The sequence below is a fragment of the Gouania willdenowi genome, chromosome 9 (genome assembly GCF_900634775.1).
Source record: "Gouania willdenowi chromosome 9, fGouWil2.1, whole genome shotgun sequence".
Lineage (NCBI taxonomy): Eukaryota > Metazoa > Chordata > Actinopteri > Blenniiformes > Gobiesocidae > Gouania > Gouania willdenowi.
The window spans coordinates 23,183,129-23,202,033 of NC_041052.1; the positions used below are offsets into that span (position 1 = coordinate 23,183,129).

At 36.9% G+C, this 18,905-nt stretch overlaps 1 protein-coding gene across 1 annotated transcript; it reads left to right on the forward strand.

Annotated features, from left to right (window-relative positions):
- On the forward strand, positions 1–16,938 carry ppp2r2aa (protein phosphatase 2, regulatory subunit B, alpha a). The gene is made up of 10 exons (XM_028457673.1): positions 1–296; positions 488–565; positions 9,245–9,342; positions 9,494–9,659; positions 9,803–9,915; positions 11,060–11,237; positions 12,045–12,209; positions 12,371–12,540; positions 12,663–12,754; positions 14,126–16,938. Exons 1-10 carry the CDS (start codon positions 290–292, stop codon positions 14,403–14,405), a joined length of 1,347 nt encoding a protein of 448 aa, XP_028313474.1. The 5' UTR covers positions 1–289; the 3' UTR covers positions 14,406–16,938.
- The last annotated feature ends 1,967 nt before the right edge of the window (positions 16,939–18,905 follow it).

Genomic DNA, 18,905 nt, shown 5'->3' on the forward strand with positions numbered 1-18,905 from the left:
GCGCCATTTTGAAGCCCCGGTCTGAGCACCAGGGAGAGGCATGAGGAGAGGGAGGTGGTGTTGGACTCAACTTTAAAGTGAAGCAAACCGAGCTGCACTTCCGCACTGCAGCGCTCTACACTTTTACTTTGAAATCCTGTCCCAGACTCCCTCTGCGCACGAACACCGAGGACTTCAGAACAGTTTGTCCGGATCAGAAGCACCTCTCCCGGTCTCATTCCTCTACTACCCGCCCGGGTCGGCTCTGCTCGGCTCCTGGGCCTCACAGAATCCTGTCTGTACGGCCAGTATGGCAGGTAAAGGCTCAGCGCACTGCTAATGTAGTGCGGGTGTAGTTTAGCAGTCTTCTGTTGTCTCTATCCTGTGGTTGTGGTGAACCGACTTACTTATGCTAACTGGGAAGCTAGTAACTTGCAGAGATGCTTGTTCTCTTCCTTCATTGATATGTAGGAGAATCACACGTGTTTATGTGTGTGTGTGCGCGCAGGTCCGTGTGGTGAGAGCAGTGGTGTGCAGTGGTGCTTCTCTCAGGTCAAAGGAGCTGTAGATGATGATGTTGCAGAAGGTAAGTTTACTATCGACATTGGCCAACCGCGTTTTTTTTTTTTTTTTTTTTTTTTTTTGCCACTGCTAAAGGCATCCGGAAATGAATGTCTCCTCGTGCCGTCGCCGTCAAATCCATAGTTATTTTCGAGACAAGTTTTCAGGTCGTAAACTACAGAGTGCTCACCACGTGACACGGAGGGGTGGGCATATAAACAGTGACGTGGGCTTTCTCAATCCTGTCAAAATGTCATGAAAAAAAAACAAACTATAAGGGAGTTGTTTTTACCTTTAGATTAGTGGTTCCCAACCACTGGTCACATTTACCACAAACTAGCAATAATATTGCTCAATAAAGTATTGTCCTTTCTTGTAAATTATTCAAAAAAATAATAAATTATGCTGTAGAGCAGTGTTTCCCAACCAGGGGTAAGCGAGCACATTGTAGAAAAATTATTTATTTTCAAGATAATAAAAAATATTCTGTCATTTCATAAGTCCGTCAATAAAATGGTACCGTGTGCGCAATGACTTGTTTTTAAAGTGTAAATGCCTGTTTAAAGTGGACATATTCAAAGATGCTCCTTTTGTGGTAAATGTCATAAAAGTTATATATAACACAGGCAGGTTAATTATTTGTTTTATATTTATTTATTTACATTATTATTTTTATTTATTCTTATTTTTTCTAATTTCAATTTTATTATTTTTCTTTAATAACATAATCATAATATATTAGTATTAATGATACAGACATTTACTATAATATTATATTTAATTTTCATTGCCTTGAAGGCAATAAAAATCATTTTATGTTTAATTTGAGTTAAATAAGAAGATAATACCTGAATAATAATAACTTGCATTGAATATTCAGTTGTGTTATGTTCTACTTTTGGAGAATCATGAACACGTATGAGTGAGGGGGTACTTATGGTATGACAAAAAGGCTCAAGGGGTACACAAGACAAGAGGAACCACTACTGTATAAGGCCATTTAATCACACTTCTGACATTCGGAGACAATAATTAGTTATTAGCTATATTTTACAAAGAAGATCTTATTTAATCACATTAAAGATGATATATATATATATATACATATATATATCAGCGGGCTACTCAGATGCTGTAGTTGTAGGTCTCTCAAAGTAATCCAGAAACGGGCGCCATCATTTATAAAATTTATTTTCAGATCCGCGTACTGTGTATCTAATTTTTTCCTATTTATACAGGACGTTACATCTTTTATCCACTGTGAATATGAATTGGCCATGGAATCTTTCCATTTGAGCAATATAGCTCATCTGGCCAGCAGTAATGAGAAATGTAGCACTCTGAGATTGTCTTTTCACAAGTTAAGATCCGGGGATACACCAAAAATACCACAGGTTGGGTCTGGCGGAATTTGGTGATGCAGGACCTCTGAGATTGTGTTAAAAACTAACTACCAAAAATTGACCAATGAAGGTCATGTGAATCAATGTACCAGGTGCGCTACTACACTTTCCACAAGTTGGGTCCACATCTGGATAAATGCGTGCTAACCTAGCCCTGGACCAGTGCAGGAAACCCATATTCGACACACAGGAAGGAGTTTGGGAGATCTCGCCGATACATGTGAAATTGTGGAGGGTGTACTTATGATATGAAGAGAAGAAACATCTGACAAAAAAAGGTTGGGAACCACTGCCTTAGAAGTGTTTCCTATTCTTTTTTTTGTCCCTTGTTTCGAGTCTCGAGTGAAAGGCCCATTTATTATATTTAGTCAAGCTACACGTCATTGGACATAAACGAAACAAAACAATATCTACAGGGGTTAAGGAAACCATTTCTTCTTAAAAAATGACCAAATAAATGTATTGCTGTTTTCATGGGTTAAAAAAACGAACAGACTAAATTAAAACATAATACCGGCAGCCTTCTGTAGAATCTTTTGCAAAACAAAAATATTAAGATTTCAAGATATCATAATGGTAATCTGTTTAAATAAACTACACTGCTGATTAATGGGAGACATTTCATCTTGTGTCTGTTGCCATTACTTTTAACTTTGGCACACTTGGTGTGATGGTCAGGTAGAGACTCTGATACATGTTCATTCAATCTGAGCTCCAACTTGTAGTAAAGTATCAATTAACGAACTGCTTCTAAAACGAAACAGCAAATGCAACGTCTTTCAGCTTTTTCATTTAGCGGGATCACAGTCTGACACGCTTTGATCACCGTTTATCAGCCTTTAGGACCAACACTCTGTAGGGAAAACAGGATGGGCCGGTCCACACTGAACAGTTCTCGGTCAGTCTTTCGTATCGGCACGTCTCTGCCTTCACCATAAAACACATCTGTGATGCATCCACACAGTCAATCCTTATTTTCCATATATAACAATCTCCATGAGTTAATCTCCATCAATTGATCCCGGTCTGCTGTTACCAAAGTAAGAGGATGAACCACTGCGTATCCCGAAGTAAATAAGTAAAATACTGTTTGTCACGCTGCAGTGGCATTATTGGAACAGAGATTACAGTGTGTGGAAAATAGGAGTGGACATTGAACGCGTCACAGATACGCCGCAAGTGAAAGTAAGAGACGGTACAGATGGACGTTCAGTTTAAAAGATTTACAAGAACTGTTTAATAAAGGGAACCAGTTCTACACAGGCTGCAGTGAAGTCTATCTGTTCGACATTTACACGTGCTGACCAAATCAAAACACGTGAAGGAGCCACATGCTCAGAGGGGCGGATTCACTAAAGGTTTAATGTTATTAAAATAATAAGTACAAAACCCAGGGGATCAGGGGTGCGCCGCTGCTGCGCTTCCCCTTGCGCCCTCAATCCATTTAGCGCTTTTTCCCCCTAATGAATATGCATAGTAGGCAGATCCCCCAGGGGGAGCAAAAATATGGGTGGAGGAAATGCAAATACATTTATGCAGGGGGAGCAATGCAATTCATGAAATCTGGAACTGTTGGCGGTGATAGTTTTAGTACTAGAAAGTAGTACAACTGACAAGCAGGGTGCGTGCGTGTGTGCGCGTAAGCTGGACGTGTATTTTTTTCTCTCTTCCGCAGGTCACTGTCTCGCAAACACAATTCTCCAATGCGGGAAGAATAAAGAATATCTATCTGTTGTAATTCATTCATTGTTTTTATTAGTTTCCTCTACTAACACCTCCAATTCTGCTGCTTCAAATTTTTATTTTCACTTCCATGCACTCATGTTCACCCTCCATGTTCAACGCAACATGTACAAAATGCTCATTTAAATAGTGGCGGTCGGCACCAGTTCTGCACGTGCACTAATCATTGCTGCAATCTTAATGAATTCCGCGCAGCAGGTGAGGAAACTGCGTCACTAAATGATTTAGGGATGCAACTATTTTACCACCCTTTATTTCAGTTCTTAGTGAGTTGTGTCGGCAGGCTTCTCTAAATCCTTTCCTGTGTCTGGTGAGGTCCAACAATAAAACCTTGGATTTAGACCTATAATTTATTTATTTCTGATGTTTTGCTCATTTTAGAGTTGTAATTTTCACCTTTTGATGAATTTCAAATAAGTTGTGCCACAAGTTTTTATCGATGGATCGGAAAAAAGTCTGTGTACAGGTAAAAATTTGTCCAGTAATGTAATGAATAAATTAAGCTGTAGAGCTGACATGAGTCTGTCCTAGCTGTTCTATAGTGAAAGTATTCTATGTCTGCAGGAACGTGCATGTCATAATCGGATACAAAAGTGCTTAATGGAAAACTGTTCATTTTGTTAATCAGATTTTTAATCGGCTTTTATTTTTGTCTTTTGGTGACAAGTTTGTTTCATGTTGGTATTCCCTTACTTATCAGAAAAAAGGTTGTCCCAATTTGATATTGATATTGTATATCAGTTCAATATTAGCAAAAAAAGCGATTATGGGTTTATATCGGTCTGCATCGAATATCTCCGATACATAATTTGTATTTATTCGATTTATTGAGGTTATTTTTCATGGTCTTTTAATATATTTTTAATTATTCTATTTAATACATTTCAAATGTTAATTATTTTAATTTTGATGATTATAACTAACTAATGAAAATTCCAAATTCAGTATCTCAGAAAATTAGAATATTACTTAAGACTGATATAAAAATAGATTTCTAGAAATGTTGGCCAACTGAAAAGTATGAACATGTACAGCATTCAATACTTAGTTGGGGCTCCTTTTGCCTGAATTACTGCAGCAATGCGGCGCGGTATGGAGTCGATCAGTCTGTGGCACTGCTCAGGTGTTATGAGAGCCCAGGTTGCTCTGAAAGTGGCCTTCAGCTCTTCTGCATTGTTGGGTCTGGTGTCTCACATCCCAATAGTTTTCCTTTAGGGTTAAGGTCAGGCGAGTTTGCTTTGTCAAGAACAGGGATACCATGGTCCTTAAACCAGGTACTGGTAGCTTTGGCACTGTGTGCAGGTGCCAAGTCCTGAATTAATAATAATAAGTCTTTTGTGTATATAGAAAATGTTTTAGATCTTTGTGTTCAGCTCATGAAAAATGGGAGCAAAAACAAAAGTGTTGGGTTTATATTTTTGTTCAGTGTATTAAGTTAAACTAATAGTTATTTTTCACTTTATAAAACAATTATTTTTATTAGATGTATTTAAATTATTTTTCATGGTCCTAATTTATTTATTTTATTCAACTGTAGAATAATGTATAGAATGTTTAAAGTTAACATTTATGTAACAAATAGTAGCAGTTTTTCTCTTATATACTGTTGTTTCCTATTGTTCTGTTTAAATAATATCACTTGATCAAACCTTTTTTAACATTCCACACTACAAAATAAGTAATGAAAGTAAGTGGTTCGTGCTGATATCTGATCAATATTTATATCGGCCAGTACTCAAGGCTGCAATATCCGTATTGTATCGGAAGTGAAAAAGTTATATTAATACACCCCTAATCAGAAATGTTTTCAGCTCACTGAAAAGCTATGCTATTACATGGTTGACAGAGGTAAAGCAGACAACAACATCCCAGTGTCCTTGCAGCATTTAATGGGTTACCGTATTTTTCGGACTATAAGGTGCACCGGATTATAAGGCGCACTATCAATGAATGGGTCTGACTGGGTCTATTTTCATACATAAGGCGCACCGGACTATAAGGCGCACCAGTTTGTTATTATTATTAAGACTCATTAAGCAGAATAAAATAGTCTGATAAGTCAAACTTTATTCAACTCATTAACAATAACTCTCAACATTGTTCAGGTTTAACACATAAAATACAGAACAATACACTCACTTTTTCAGTTCAGTATGTTGAAGCACAGTAGTTACCTGATTATAAGGTGCACTGTCGATTTTTGAGAAAATTAAAGGATTTTAAGTGCGCCTTATAGTCCGAAAAATATGTTAATACATGTCTGTAAACTCAACACTGTCTAATCAACAGAAATGAAAGAATCTTTGGGTTTACAATAACGACAGAAACCAACTAGTGGCTTGTCAGACCAAATTAGCTTTAGCATTCATTAAAGATCCTAAGCAAATGTTGGCCATACTCGTTCAATACTGCATAAAAATATATATTTAGCTTGATACCAAAATTGAACTCCTCCCCACACAATATTTCTCCTCTACTTTGTCAATTCTTGTTCTTGAGTTTACATTAACAATCTTTCCTCCCTCCACTAGAGCACATAACTTTTTATTTTTATTTATTTTTTTGTAGCTCATCTTGCATCATTCCAACCATTCACTTTAATATCTCTGAAAAAACTTTTTCAACAAATGTTAATTTGTTTAATTTCTGTTTCAGAAGAACTGTACAAAATACACATTTTATGATATTACTGTTATTCTTAAGTTACTAAACAAGATATACACATGTCATAATGTATTATAAATATAAAATATCTGTACATTTTTTTTGTAATGTATTATATAATGTATTAAAATTAGTTTTTTTTGTCATTTTTACAATAAAACCAAGTGAGTATGCAGCTCTTAAGAATTAGAAGACAAACAGGTCATATCTTTTTTTAAACACTGCGGTATATCGGTATGTATCAGTATCGGACGATAGCAAGCAACTGGGTATCGGTTTCGGGACAAAAAAAAAATTAGTATCAGAACAACACTATTAAACTGTGGACAAAGCTATCGGTTGACCACATTTACAGTGACAGGTTAATACATTTATTATGAGATGTTTAAGAGTTTCTGTGAGCCACTGCTTGGAGCTTGTTTAAACCTAGAATCAGGCACTAAAATGTATTTAAGATATATTGACGAGTTTTGAATGCAAACAAAAGGATTTTAAACAGGAAGTCCATTAAGGGAAGCCAATAATTAAGAAATATACTCTTTCTTGCTTGTACTGGTTGGTATTGTTCCAGCAGAATTCTGGATCAACTGCATATTTATCAATGAGTCATTGGTACATCCTGAGAGTAAAGAGTTACAACATCTAGTGTAGATCATGTAACAAAGACAATAGTACATTGCTTTTCAAACATCACTCAGCCCTTTTCTGATGCTGTGACATCATCACAATCCAAACAAACTTTTGCACTGAAACCATGAGTTAAACAATGTTATTAATGAATGTGATGTAATTGACCTTAATCAGCACTGATAAACCTCCTGGAGGTGTGATGGTCTTTGTCTTATTTTGGTTCCTGCTTATAACCACAAGGAGGAAATCCTATATTTATTTACTATATATAATTTATCTGGCTACTTCTATGGTATAGATAGGACAATAAAGCGCTCATGAAGATGTACAAGGTGAAAACTGCAGCTCTGACAACATGATTACAGTACACAGGGAACACGTTTGTGTGTAAAGGTCCTCATGGTTGTTTATAGTAAGCTCAGATCTAGTACAAGTATAAATGTGAGTTTCTCCTCGTGTCATTGCAAAAGCTGAAAGTTCATCACCATAGCAGGAAACCATTGGCTTCTACTAAGAAACACTGACTTCTCCAGTGTAATGTCATGTTTTCACAGATGGGTTGTGCCAGGCTCTGTGTGCTGTTAGGAGTTGAACAACAGTGTAGTCTGTATTAGGCTGAGCAGCAGCTCAGAATAGTGCCAGCCTGTAGGGAGGGATTGATTGTTGGTGCGTGTGTGTATTTGTGTCAAAAAGTTCTTCCTTACTGTGAATGTAGTGTATTTGCAGAGAAAGAGTTTTTGATGTACTATGTATTAGGGCTGCTCGATTATAGGAAAAGTAATAATCACGATTACTTTGAAATCACGATCATTCAAACGATTATTTATCAACCAAAAAGTCATTTATTTTTTGTACAAAAACATAAAATATATTCTTTAAACATAAATAAAAACCTTCAAACACTAAAATCAAGTATGTTCACTTGTGCACAAGTAAGTAAGTAAGTAGTTTATTTATAAAGCGCTTTTTGCAGATAAAATCACAAAGTGCTGTACAGAGTTGTGGTAAAAGTACAAGTGCAACACAATAGAATAATAAAACAAGAGTGCATAAATATCATAAGAACAGCAACATTAAAGGATAAATAAAAATTAAAATCCAGTAACTAAAAGCTTTACTGTAAAGTGTAGTTTTCAGCAGTTTTTTAAAAGTGTCCACACAGTTGAGCTCCCTGAGAGACTGGTGCAGGTTATTCCAGAGTCTGGGAGCTACAGCCTGGAACACCAGGTCTCCTCTGGTCTTAAATTTAGTTTTTGGGGTCTTTAGGAGACCCTGACCTGAAGACCGAAGGCATCGCCCTGATGAGAAGGGGCACAACAAGTCCGAGATATATTTAGGGGCCTGACCATGTAATGCTCGGAACGTGAGAACTAATATTTTATATTCTATGCGAAACTTAACTGGAAGCCAGTGCAGAGTAGCAAGAATGGGGGTGATGTGGGATGTTCTAGAAGCACCAGTTAAAAGTCTGGCAGCAGCGTTCTGAATGATCTGGAGTCTGTTTAGGGTCGACTTATTAAAACAAGTAAAAACAGAATTACAGTAGTCAATACGAGATGATATAAATGCGTGTATGACCAGTTCCAGATCTGATTTTGATAAAAGATGCCTCACTTTAGAGATATTTCTCAGGTGGTAAAAACAGTTTTTAGTCAATTGACGACAATGTCCTAAAACATGTAATTTTATTCTTAAAAAGAATATGCATGACATTTGCACAACAACTTTTTTTAAAGACATCAAACTAGAAGAGCCTACACAGCTCAGATTTAAGATATGGACATTTTCTTTTTTCAAGAACATTAGCTTAGATATTATATATAGGCATTTTCAGGAAGTAATTGAGACCTTTGGGCGTTGACTATATCTCTTACAGTTCCTTATGATATTGCAATACAACTTGTGACGCTTTATTATTGCCAGATATTGTTGCATGATAAATCATCACACCTTTAGTGTTCTATCACAGACGATCAACAACCCAACAACTGTCACATGTCACACAGAGATGACTTCTAATTGGCTGTTCACCTATCACACTCATTTTCTTACTTCAAATTTGAAAAATCACTTTACATTTATTTTCTTTTACTCTACATCTTGTTTTTTTTGAGCAAATGAATGTTAATACTTTACATATAAAGTGTATTGTATTGAGATAAAAATATTCTATAATGTATTAGCAATGAGATCAAAGATGGCTTTTGACTCAGAAATGAAGGCGAAGACCTTTCACAAAAAAAACCTTTCCCTCCTATTTACAGCGGACATTATATCCACTGTTGAATTCAATCATTCGGGGGAGCTACTCGCCACTGGAGACAAGGGAGGACGGATCGTCATTTTTCAGCAGGAACCAGAGGTAAGTTTTGATACCGCATCTGACTAAAGATGTGCACAATCTGCTGTAAACCATCATCACCACCAGTGATGATGTCTGTGCACCACCACCATTTCTGGGACTTTTCTGTGTTCTTCACCTGAAATGTAACGTGCCGCTTCTCCTCGCCCAGAGTGGGAATCAGCCTCAGTGCAGAGCTGAATACAATGTCTACAGCACCTTTCAGAGTCACGAGCCAGAGTTTGATTACCTGAAAAGTCTTGAAATTGAGGAGAAGATCAACAAAATTCGATGGTTGCCCCAAAAAAATGCTGCACATTTCCTTTTATCTACAAACGGTGCGTAATCTACAGTAACTGTGACTGTATTCTCCAAACTGTCTTTCTTGAAGATGTTTAGTTAATGATCTGTGATGATGTGTCTGAATTTTTAGAAATATAGTTTATGAAGTTTTCATATAAGTTGTTCTTCTTTCCTTCAGACAAAACGATAAAGCTATGGAAAATTAGTGAACGCGATAAGAGACCAGAGGGCTACAATTTAAAGGAGGAGAATGGACGATACAAAGATCCCTACTCTATTACGGCGTTACGTGTATGTATAAGTTGCCTTTTTTTTTTTTACTAATGAATTGGTTTCAAAGCTGGGATGAAGCCATATATGTTAGTTGTTAATTGGCTTTTGTTTTATATTATTTCAACAACTAAAGTAAATTGATTTAATTTCCCAAAGGATTGCTGACTTTATTTTCTTTTTTCTTTTATTTTTTATTCTTAAGCTTCACCCAACATTTAATTATTACGTTTTCCAAATTAAAATGAAATTCATAGGTTTTTTTCTTTTTGTAGTGTTTGGGACAGACTCCTGAAATGTCACACTTAATTGATAATGAATAATAGAAATATTTCTATTTATTGCCGCCGTAAAACTGCACAGAAGAAGAAATGTTTAGGTTCATAATAATAGTGAAGTTATGTTTAAGTATTTTCTTAAATGTATTTTTAGATTTTAAGATTTGAAAACCAAGGCAAACTTTTTTAAATTTTTTTTTACAGTCCTTCAAGTACTTTATTCTCTTTTTTTGAATATTTGTTTTATACGAACAAACATATCAAGACTCAGGTCTTGTTCAAACTTATTTTACAGAGATTTACACCACAAAAGTGGTGCAAAAGAGCAAAAATATCCATAAAATTAAACACGCATACAAAAATAACAAAAAGGGAAAAATACAATTATAATACAATACAATAGGCTGTCAAGTACTTAATTCTGGCTGTTTCTGTTCTGGTGGACTCTTTAAATCAAAATGTGACATTAGGCAGAAAGTTTTGGTTGAAAGGATGGTGAAATCCATCAAACGTTTTGCACTTTGGATAATTGGACTCAAATACTTCTAAACATAAACATTGACGTTAAAGTTCTTTTGCTTTGTGGAAAAAAGTATTTACTGAAGTTGACATTCATAGGTTCAAATAAAGCCAAAGACTGCTGTATTTCTTGAGCAAATACAAGTTGCTGAGGTAAAACAATAGTGTGGAGGTTAGCAATGCTACCATCACAAGAATGATCCAGTTTCCAAGCTGATGGTCCTTAAAGGGCTTTTCTCTGCAATTTTAGTGAAGTGTGTCAGTCTCTGTCTATCCTGTTTTGTGCCCTTTGTAGTCTTAGAATACTCACAAAAGCAGGTGTCAAAGAAGGCTGATCGCATTAAAAAATTTAACCCACCTTTTCACAGGTTCCAGTGTTCAGGCCTACAGACTTGATGGTTGAGGCAAGCCCTAGACGAGTGTTTTCAAATGCTCACACCTACCACATCAACTCAATATCTGTCAACAGTGACTGTGAGACGTACCTGTCTGCAGACGACCTGCGCATCAACCTCTGGCACCTGGAGATCACCGATCACAGCTTCAGTATCCTTTGACCTCGAAGAAAGCGACCAAAGAGTTAGACAGCAGTGTCTGTGCCTGTTTTCACTGTTGACATATTGTGGATCTTGTTTTAGCAAAAATTTTCTTACTGTCTGGCTCACAAAAGGTTGATTGACATTGTTAGAAATAAGAAATATCTTTGTTTTACTATTTTACAGGCACCAAATTTTACAAATCTATTTTCCCTGACATGTCTAATGCTGCATTCACACCAAATGCGTTTTGGGCTTTAAAATCGTGCCTCATGCTCCTAGTTGGACGCTTGTTCTTATTGAATCAGACGCTTGTCACCAGCGTCGAAGACGCTTTGGACTCGCTTTGGAGTCGCTTTCAGCGCTACTTCCGTCTCTCCCGGGTCCAGTTTCACAACTTGCTGACCCGTATCGGCGCTTGCACCTTCTAGCAGGACACCAACTACAGGCACTCTATTTCAGCAGAAGAGCGCCTGTCCATCTGTCTCCAGTTACTGTTTTTTTTTCATTATTCTGAATTCCTCACAGTTGAGGAAAGCTCCTGATTGGTTGACGTGCTGCAATATGCCCCAAAAGTTGAACAATTCCGACTCTAGCGTCGGCCGCATTTGAGGTGCCGGACTCGCGTCAAAAGCTTGAAATCGCAAAACGCGCAGCGGGACCCCTCGACGCTCCTAGAAGCGCATCCAACATATATTGTCTATGTAAACCTGACGCTTTGGACATGTTTGGTGTGAACGTGCCATGAGTATGGAAAAGACAGGAATAGTTGTTGAACTTTCTATAAAGGCATCTTGCCTTAACCTCACCTCTTCAGATATTGTCGACATTAAACCAGCCAACATGGAGGATTTGACAGAAGTGATCACAGCATCTGAGTTTCACCCAAACCAGTGCAACACTTTTGTGTACAGCAGTAGCAAGGGCGCAGTCCGTCTGTGTGATATGAGAGCAGCAGCGCTGTGCGACCAACACACCAAAAGTAAAACAAATTCACATTAAGTTATGTTTGGTATGACCTGTATGCGTTTAAACTGGAATAAACATTTGTTCATTATAAATGCCATGGATTCCAACTACATCCTGTCATTTTCTCAGTGGTCATCACGGTACTGTAACACTTTTGTTTTTGTTTTCTTTCAGTCTTTGAGGAACCCGAGGATCCAAACTATCGTTCCTTCTTCTCAGAAATCATCTCTTCCATTTCTGATGTGAAGTTCAGCCACACAGGGCGCTACATGATGACTCGGGACTATCTGTCAGTCAAGATTTGGGATCTCAACATGGAGACACGACCTGTAGAAACATATCAGGTTTGTTCATCATGAGTGCGAGAAGAGAAATTATTACACAAGATGTGCTGAACTCAAGCAACCCAAATCCGGCATGTGTAGCACCAAAGAGGGAAAACATTGATCATTGTTTTTGTTGACAGGTGCATGAATATCTCAGGAGTAAACTGTGTTCACTTTATGAGAACGACTGCATCTTTGACAAGTTTGAGTGCTGTTGGAGTGGAAATGACAGGTAAGCACATGTTGGTAGTTCTTACTATTGCAGTTTAGCATAAATACAACCACACACAGGTGTGTAATATGTATGTTGCTCAGAAGTTTTGGGCTGAGACTTTAACTCAGAGACTATGGACCTATAACATGCTGTAGTTACTGTGTCCTCTCAGCACACAGCATGAGTGACATAAATATGTGCCTTTTTTGATGACTCAGAGGGGTTCTGCTGAAGGAGCTACAAAAGTTGTACAAATGTCTTTGTAGGAAGGGAATTCAAAAGTTTAAAATGCTGGATTGTAAGAAGAAAAAACAGCTTTAAATCAATGTCTTACAAAAGCTCTGTTATATTTTAGTGGAGGTAATGGCAATTAGCAATCAGATTTTCATACATTGAGACAAACTGAAAGTTAAAGTTGCACCTTGTTTGAGGTAGGGCTGGGCAATTTGGCATTTTGAGATGTCAAGCTTTTGACGTGCGGCTGACGCTAGAGTTGGGATTGTTGAACTTTTGGGGCATATCGCGGTGCGTCGACCAATCAGGAGCTTTCCCTAACAGTGACGGGAGAGACGGTAGTAGTGCTGAAAGCGACTCTCGTCTGAACGCAGCTCTGGTGAATCCAGAAACGGCGGCGATGCCAACCACTCTCTCAATAATGTAGAGCCGATGAACGGGAGTCGGCAAGGAACTCCAAACTTTATTCTCCATTCACTTCTCTATAGCCCTCTAACATCACAGTGCACACACTGAGTCACACCAAAATATTCGATCAGAAACACTGCCTTCTCAACACAATAATGTTCCACACCACTTCACAGTCACTGGGTGAATTATTAACGTAACTGATCGCCACAATATCATCCATTGTATGAACACCACCGGCAACAGAGAAGCCCCTCCCCTAAACGCGCTTTTTTCCCAACTTGTTTGGACGCGCCTCCATAGGGTCTTCGACGCTCAGTGACAAGCGTCTGATTCAATGAGCTCAAGCGTCCAACTAGCGCCCGAAACACATTTGGTGTGAACGCAGCATTAGTGTGTATGTTTAGGGGAAGGTCTCAGAAATCCATCCAACTGTGCTTTTCATGCTGTTCTGAGAAGTAGTGAAAGCAGCGACTCCTAAAACAAGTATTTTAAAACAAAATAAGCTATAAAAACATATATATTGATATAGGCAATATTGGTATTTTCTATATTGCCAAAACAGCTACCTCAATATATCTTGAATTTCAATATATTGCCCAGCCCTAGTTTGAGGACACACTATTGTCTTCCCTTTGCCTCACGTGTAGTTGTTGCTCCCTCTATAGGACCTCATTATGTCATCATATTTAAAGTCTGCATCATGCTTTGTTTTAAATTGATATCTCTCATATTTTTTCTACATAGCGTCGTCATGACTGGTTCTTACAACAACTTCTTCAGAATGTTGGACCGAGGCTCCGGGCAGGATGTGACTCTGGAGGCATCGCGGGAAAACATCCAGCCGCAGTCGGTGCTGAGACCCTGCAATGTAAGCACAGGTGGGAAGCGCAAAAAGGACGAGATCGGTGTAGACAGTCTGGACTTTAACAAGAAGATCCTTCACACTGCTTGGCATCCTCTGGACAACATTATCGCTGTGGCCACCATCAACAACCTGTACATTTTCAATGACCAGCTAAACTAGGTTCTGTTTCACCTCTGATTGATACACTATTAGAAACAAACGCTGCTGGGTTGTTTTTTTGTTCTAACTAAATCCTTTAAGTTCTGGTCAGTCAATGCAGTTTGTAATTAGGCTTTGTAAAGTCAAGCTACCACAAAGTCATTTTCTACTTGTTTTAAACATAAACATCTCAAAGATTTAGTGTTTTGGTTTTACTTGCCAAGAAGCACTCCAGTCATCGACACACTCGCACACATAAATACCACTCATCTCCATCCCCAAATAAATGGGAAACTGTGTGTTTAATGAACACAAATTGCTTATTCCATATTTTTTGTGCCATCATTGATTTAATCTAATAGCAAAAGGTTGAGGTTTTCCAGTCACTGGTTAAAATGAATTATTTCAGGAGCTTTAAGTTTTCTTGACACTTTGTTTCACTAAAACATGACACTTTGCGTTGTTTGAGTTGCCAAAGTACCATCCTTTCGATGTGCGCAGTGTCTGTTAAAGAATTAATTTGTGTTTTCTCATGCTGAAGCTAATTCGCTACAATAGTATTCATCTACCGTGTGTTACAGTTAATTATTAATGACAAGTTTAAAACTCAAATCCAATAATCTTGCTTGCGTCAACTATAATTTTCTTGAATTTACTTAAATAATGTAAATGTTTTAACAACTGGACTTTTACTCCTTCACTCATAAAATTGTAGATATTGGCCAAAACATTTCATTTGTTTTAACCCTGTCTGGAGCTGCTTGGTGTAGCAGGTTGTGTGTTCGATCATCTTAATTGTTTTAACTCCTAGAAAAACTGGCATGAAGGGTGGAATGAACATTGGAGGGAATCTGTAACTTAGTTCCTGCATCTTCTTAAAAGCATCCCACGTCAGCTATTTTAGCATTGAATGCCGTCTTTAAAACATCTATGCTTTTTGTGGTGTATTTCATTGTAATTGATAAACAGAACAAATGTGAACGATAATGTTAATGTATGTTCTGGGTTTTGGGAGTTAATCATGCCAAAGTGCAATGTTCTATGAAGACTGCTTTCTTTTTTTAAAAAAAAAAAACTTTATTAGCTGCTTTGCAGACGAGGTGCTCCTGACTAGTAGTTACTGTTGCACACTTGACACCCATCAAAAGCTCAGGATTAAATCCTTTATGCAAGTAGGAACCCAAAGACGCAGCCTTGCCTTTTCTCTCGTCATCAGTAGCATTTGGGTTGAGCTCACTCACACCCTGCTGGGTAGGAGTGGTGGTTTCATTTCTGAAGGCTTGTTAAGATTTTAATTTCAGGTCTTTGTACTCTTAATAGATTGATAAATAGCCACTGGTTTCTTTATTTTTGTATAAACTCATACAATGAATAAAGTCTGATCACTGTACTTTCTGTTGGTGGGAGCTAACCTTAATATCTGGTATCATTTTCTAGTTCAATCTTTTTCTTTCTTTCTAACTCACATGAGGTTTTTTTTTTTTTAAGTTAAGTGTTTTTTTTGTAAAAGTAAGTGTGTCATTTTGGATGTGGGAGTCAAAGAAAACAATGTTCAGGTGTCCTGACCTCTGTAGAGATGAGCACTACAAGCTTTAATCCATGGTTGAAGTAACATTCAATGAGGCCATTTGGATGATTCAATGTCTGGGTTAATGTTCTGCTATGGCGCAATGTTTCTTTTTTTTTTAAGTCACATTTTGCTCACTGTGAAGAACAGACCCACAGGGGGAGACATTTTAACTGTTTATCTAAAAAGGGAGACTGGAAAACAATGTTTTTTGCTAATTTCTCTATGGAAAACACAACTTTATGATTATAATTGATGAAAGAACAATATACATGCCCCCAACTAAACAGTTTTTTAATGATATTTGGCTTATACAAGTAAACTACAGTGTCCCTATTTGTTTTGCAGCTCAGTACAATTGTTGACAACTCTGTTCTTTCCCTGAGGCAGCCGTTTGGTTCCAACACAGGTTTTTCTACTTGGTTCCACTTTAAGCCTTTTAATTAAGGCCTTGAATCGTTTTAAGCCTCTGGATCACATCTGTGAAAATTTGTTTTTAAATCAGCAAAATAACCAACTATCTTAATGTGATGACACTATACCGTTGAGGCTTTACTGTCTTTCTCAGGGCTTTAAGTTGATGTTTTTCCCCCAATTTAATACATTTTTTTTTCCCTTTCAAGAGTATTTTAATGCTGTTATTTTCACTTTTAAATTTGTTTCTGGTTACATTTTCCAGTTTTATTTCAAAAACATTGTGAAAATTAGTTTCACCTGCCTTTTAAAATAACTATTAATGTTTAAAGTAACCCCGTTGCCTTTCTTACAGCATTAAAAGTAAATCAGGTGATCACTTAAGATCCTGCTCAGGGGAATAAAATGTGATCAAGATTTTGCACCTTCAAGGAAGCAGCTTTTCACAATGGCCTTTTTTACAGGTCCATCATGGATCTTTTTATTTTATTTAATTTTTTTTACTTATATTGTTTCTGTAAGATTTCCTTCACTGTCTGCAATCCTCTTCATTAAAAAATACAGGTTGTCAAAGTGATTGTTGTAAAGTGTTTCTACTTGGCACAGCATTAAATGCATATTTAATTACATTACAAGAGTTGCAACAAAAAAGGACTTAATTTTGTAAATTATTGATGATTTTGTTTTTAGGGTAGGCAGGGTGCTATATGTGGTTCATTGTGAAGCTTTAAACAATAATAAAGCTGTTTCATAGTTGAATTCTTGTATTACAACTTTCTCTCAGTCACACTCGACTAATAAGTGATGAATAATCACTATTTACCTTCTTTGCACATGTTTGGCATACAAAGAGGACTTTCCAGCTGCTCCGTTCATCTCAAACTCATCACAATCATCCTTAATGTATGGTTGTATATATTGTTATTTAGATAAATTGATTCTTAATAATATACTGTACACCGACTCTGAGATAAGTGTTCTTCCATATTCACTGGCTGTACATTTATTACAGTCAAACTATTGAATAGGGATGTCCCGATACAACTTTTTCATGTCTGATATACCGATATTGCAGCCTTGAGTATTGGCCGATACCGATATTGATCTGATATCAGCATTAATCATACATACTTTGATTACTTTTTTTTCTTTAATATAAAAATTATTACTTATTTTATAGTGTGGAATGTTAGGAAAGGCTTGATCAAGTGATGATACTCAGAAAACAATAGTCAGCAACAGTAGGGATGAGAAAAACTGACCCATTTATTATTAACCTATTGGTTACATATATTTTAACCTTCAACATAATATCTACAGTATTCTACAATTGATTGAAATAAATAAAAAATGAATTTGAAAAAAAAAAAATCATAAATTTGAATTTGATGTGTTTTCAGGCTGATATCGGATCGGGACACCTCTACTCTTGAATTTAACTTTATTCCTGTGGCATTTAATAATGTTGTAGATTACATTTCATGTAATCTACAACATTCCCACACAGGCATGAGATAAAAGCCTCAAGTAGAACCAGATGTGGCAATCTACCTCCAAGTTTTGTCCAAATTGTAAAGAAAGATGGTCCAATATGAGAGACCTGACAGGGCTTTAGAAAGCAGTCTGGGCCGGAACTAACACTGTAAATATTGTAAATACTTGTATTGTTGTTGTCCTGTCTTTTTGATTTATATATTCTACATTGTTGTGTTTGTAAATGTGTGGGGATGAGATAATAGTCATTTTGAATTTCTACATTTACATGTAGGAGATATGACAATAAAGCCATCTTTGACAATAACACGGCCAGAAAAAAAGCGCTCATTTTCAAACATCAGCTGAAATACTCTAAGAAGTTTAGAGAGTAAAACTAAAGAGAACTGATGGTGAGGAATGGTGGTTGTAAACTGGCTCAGCACCTCCTAAGGTGGTGGTAGTGAGTGGTTGTGTTGTTCAACCTGTTATGGGTTGTTAAACTTGTGAAATGTGGTTTCCCCATAAAGAGTGAGTTTAGGTCAGCAGATTCTAGATGTGTCTGTGTAATATTAGACCAACCAGTGGGTTTGCTGTTTTTTTTTTTTAGTTTTTTTTTTTTTAGCTATTCTAAATAACAAGGACTAACTTTTAATTTCTCTTCTACATCGACAGAGCATCACAATGCAAATATACCAGAAGTAGCCAAAAAGCTATTTTTCATCTGCAGTCCCTGGACAGAATGTTCAATTGTCACCCTAAAAGAATACAAATTACAGTAAATACAGTGAAAAGATGCATCTACTTCCAGATTGGGAATATAAACAGGAATATAGTAGTAGTAGTTTAGAAAAAAAAAGAGAGAGAGAGAGCTCTTTCCCCCCATTAATGTGGACAGACTGCTGTGCCTCAGCAGCTGAAGGTAAAAGATCAACAGTTTGGTCAGATTTAAATGTTCAAATTTATTCAGCAGGTCTTTAAAACGGACACTGGAATTTTCTAAATCTACAAGTCTGACTCTATGCATCTTATTTTATTGTACTATATTGTTTTTTTTTTTTTTTTTA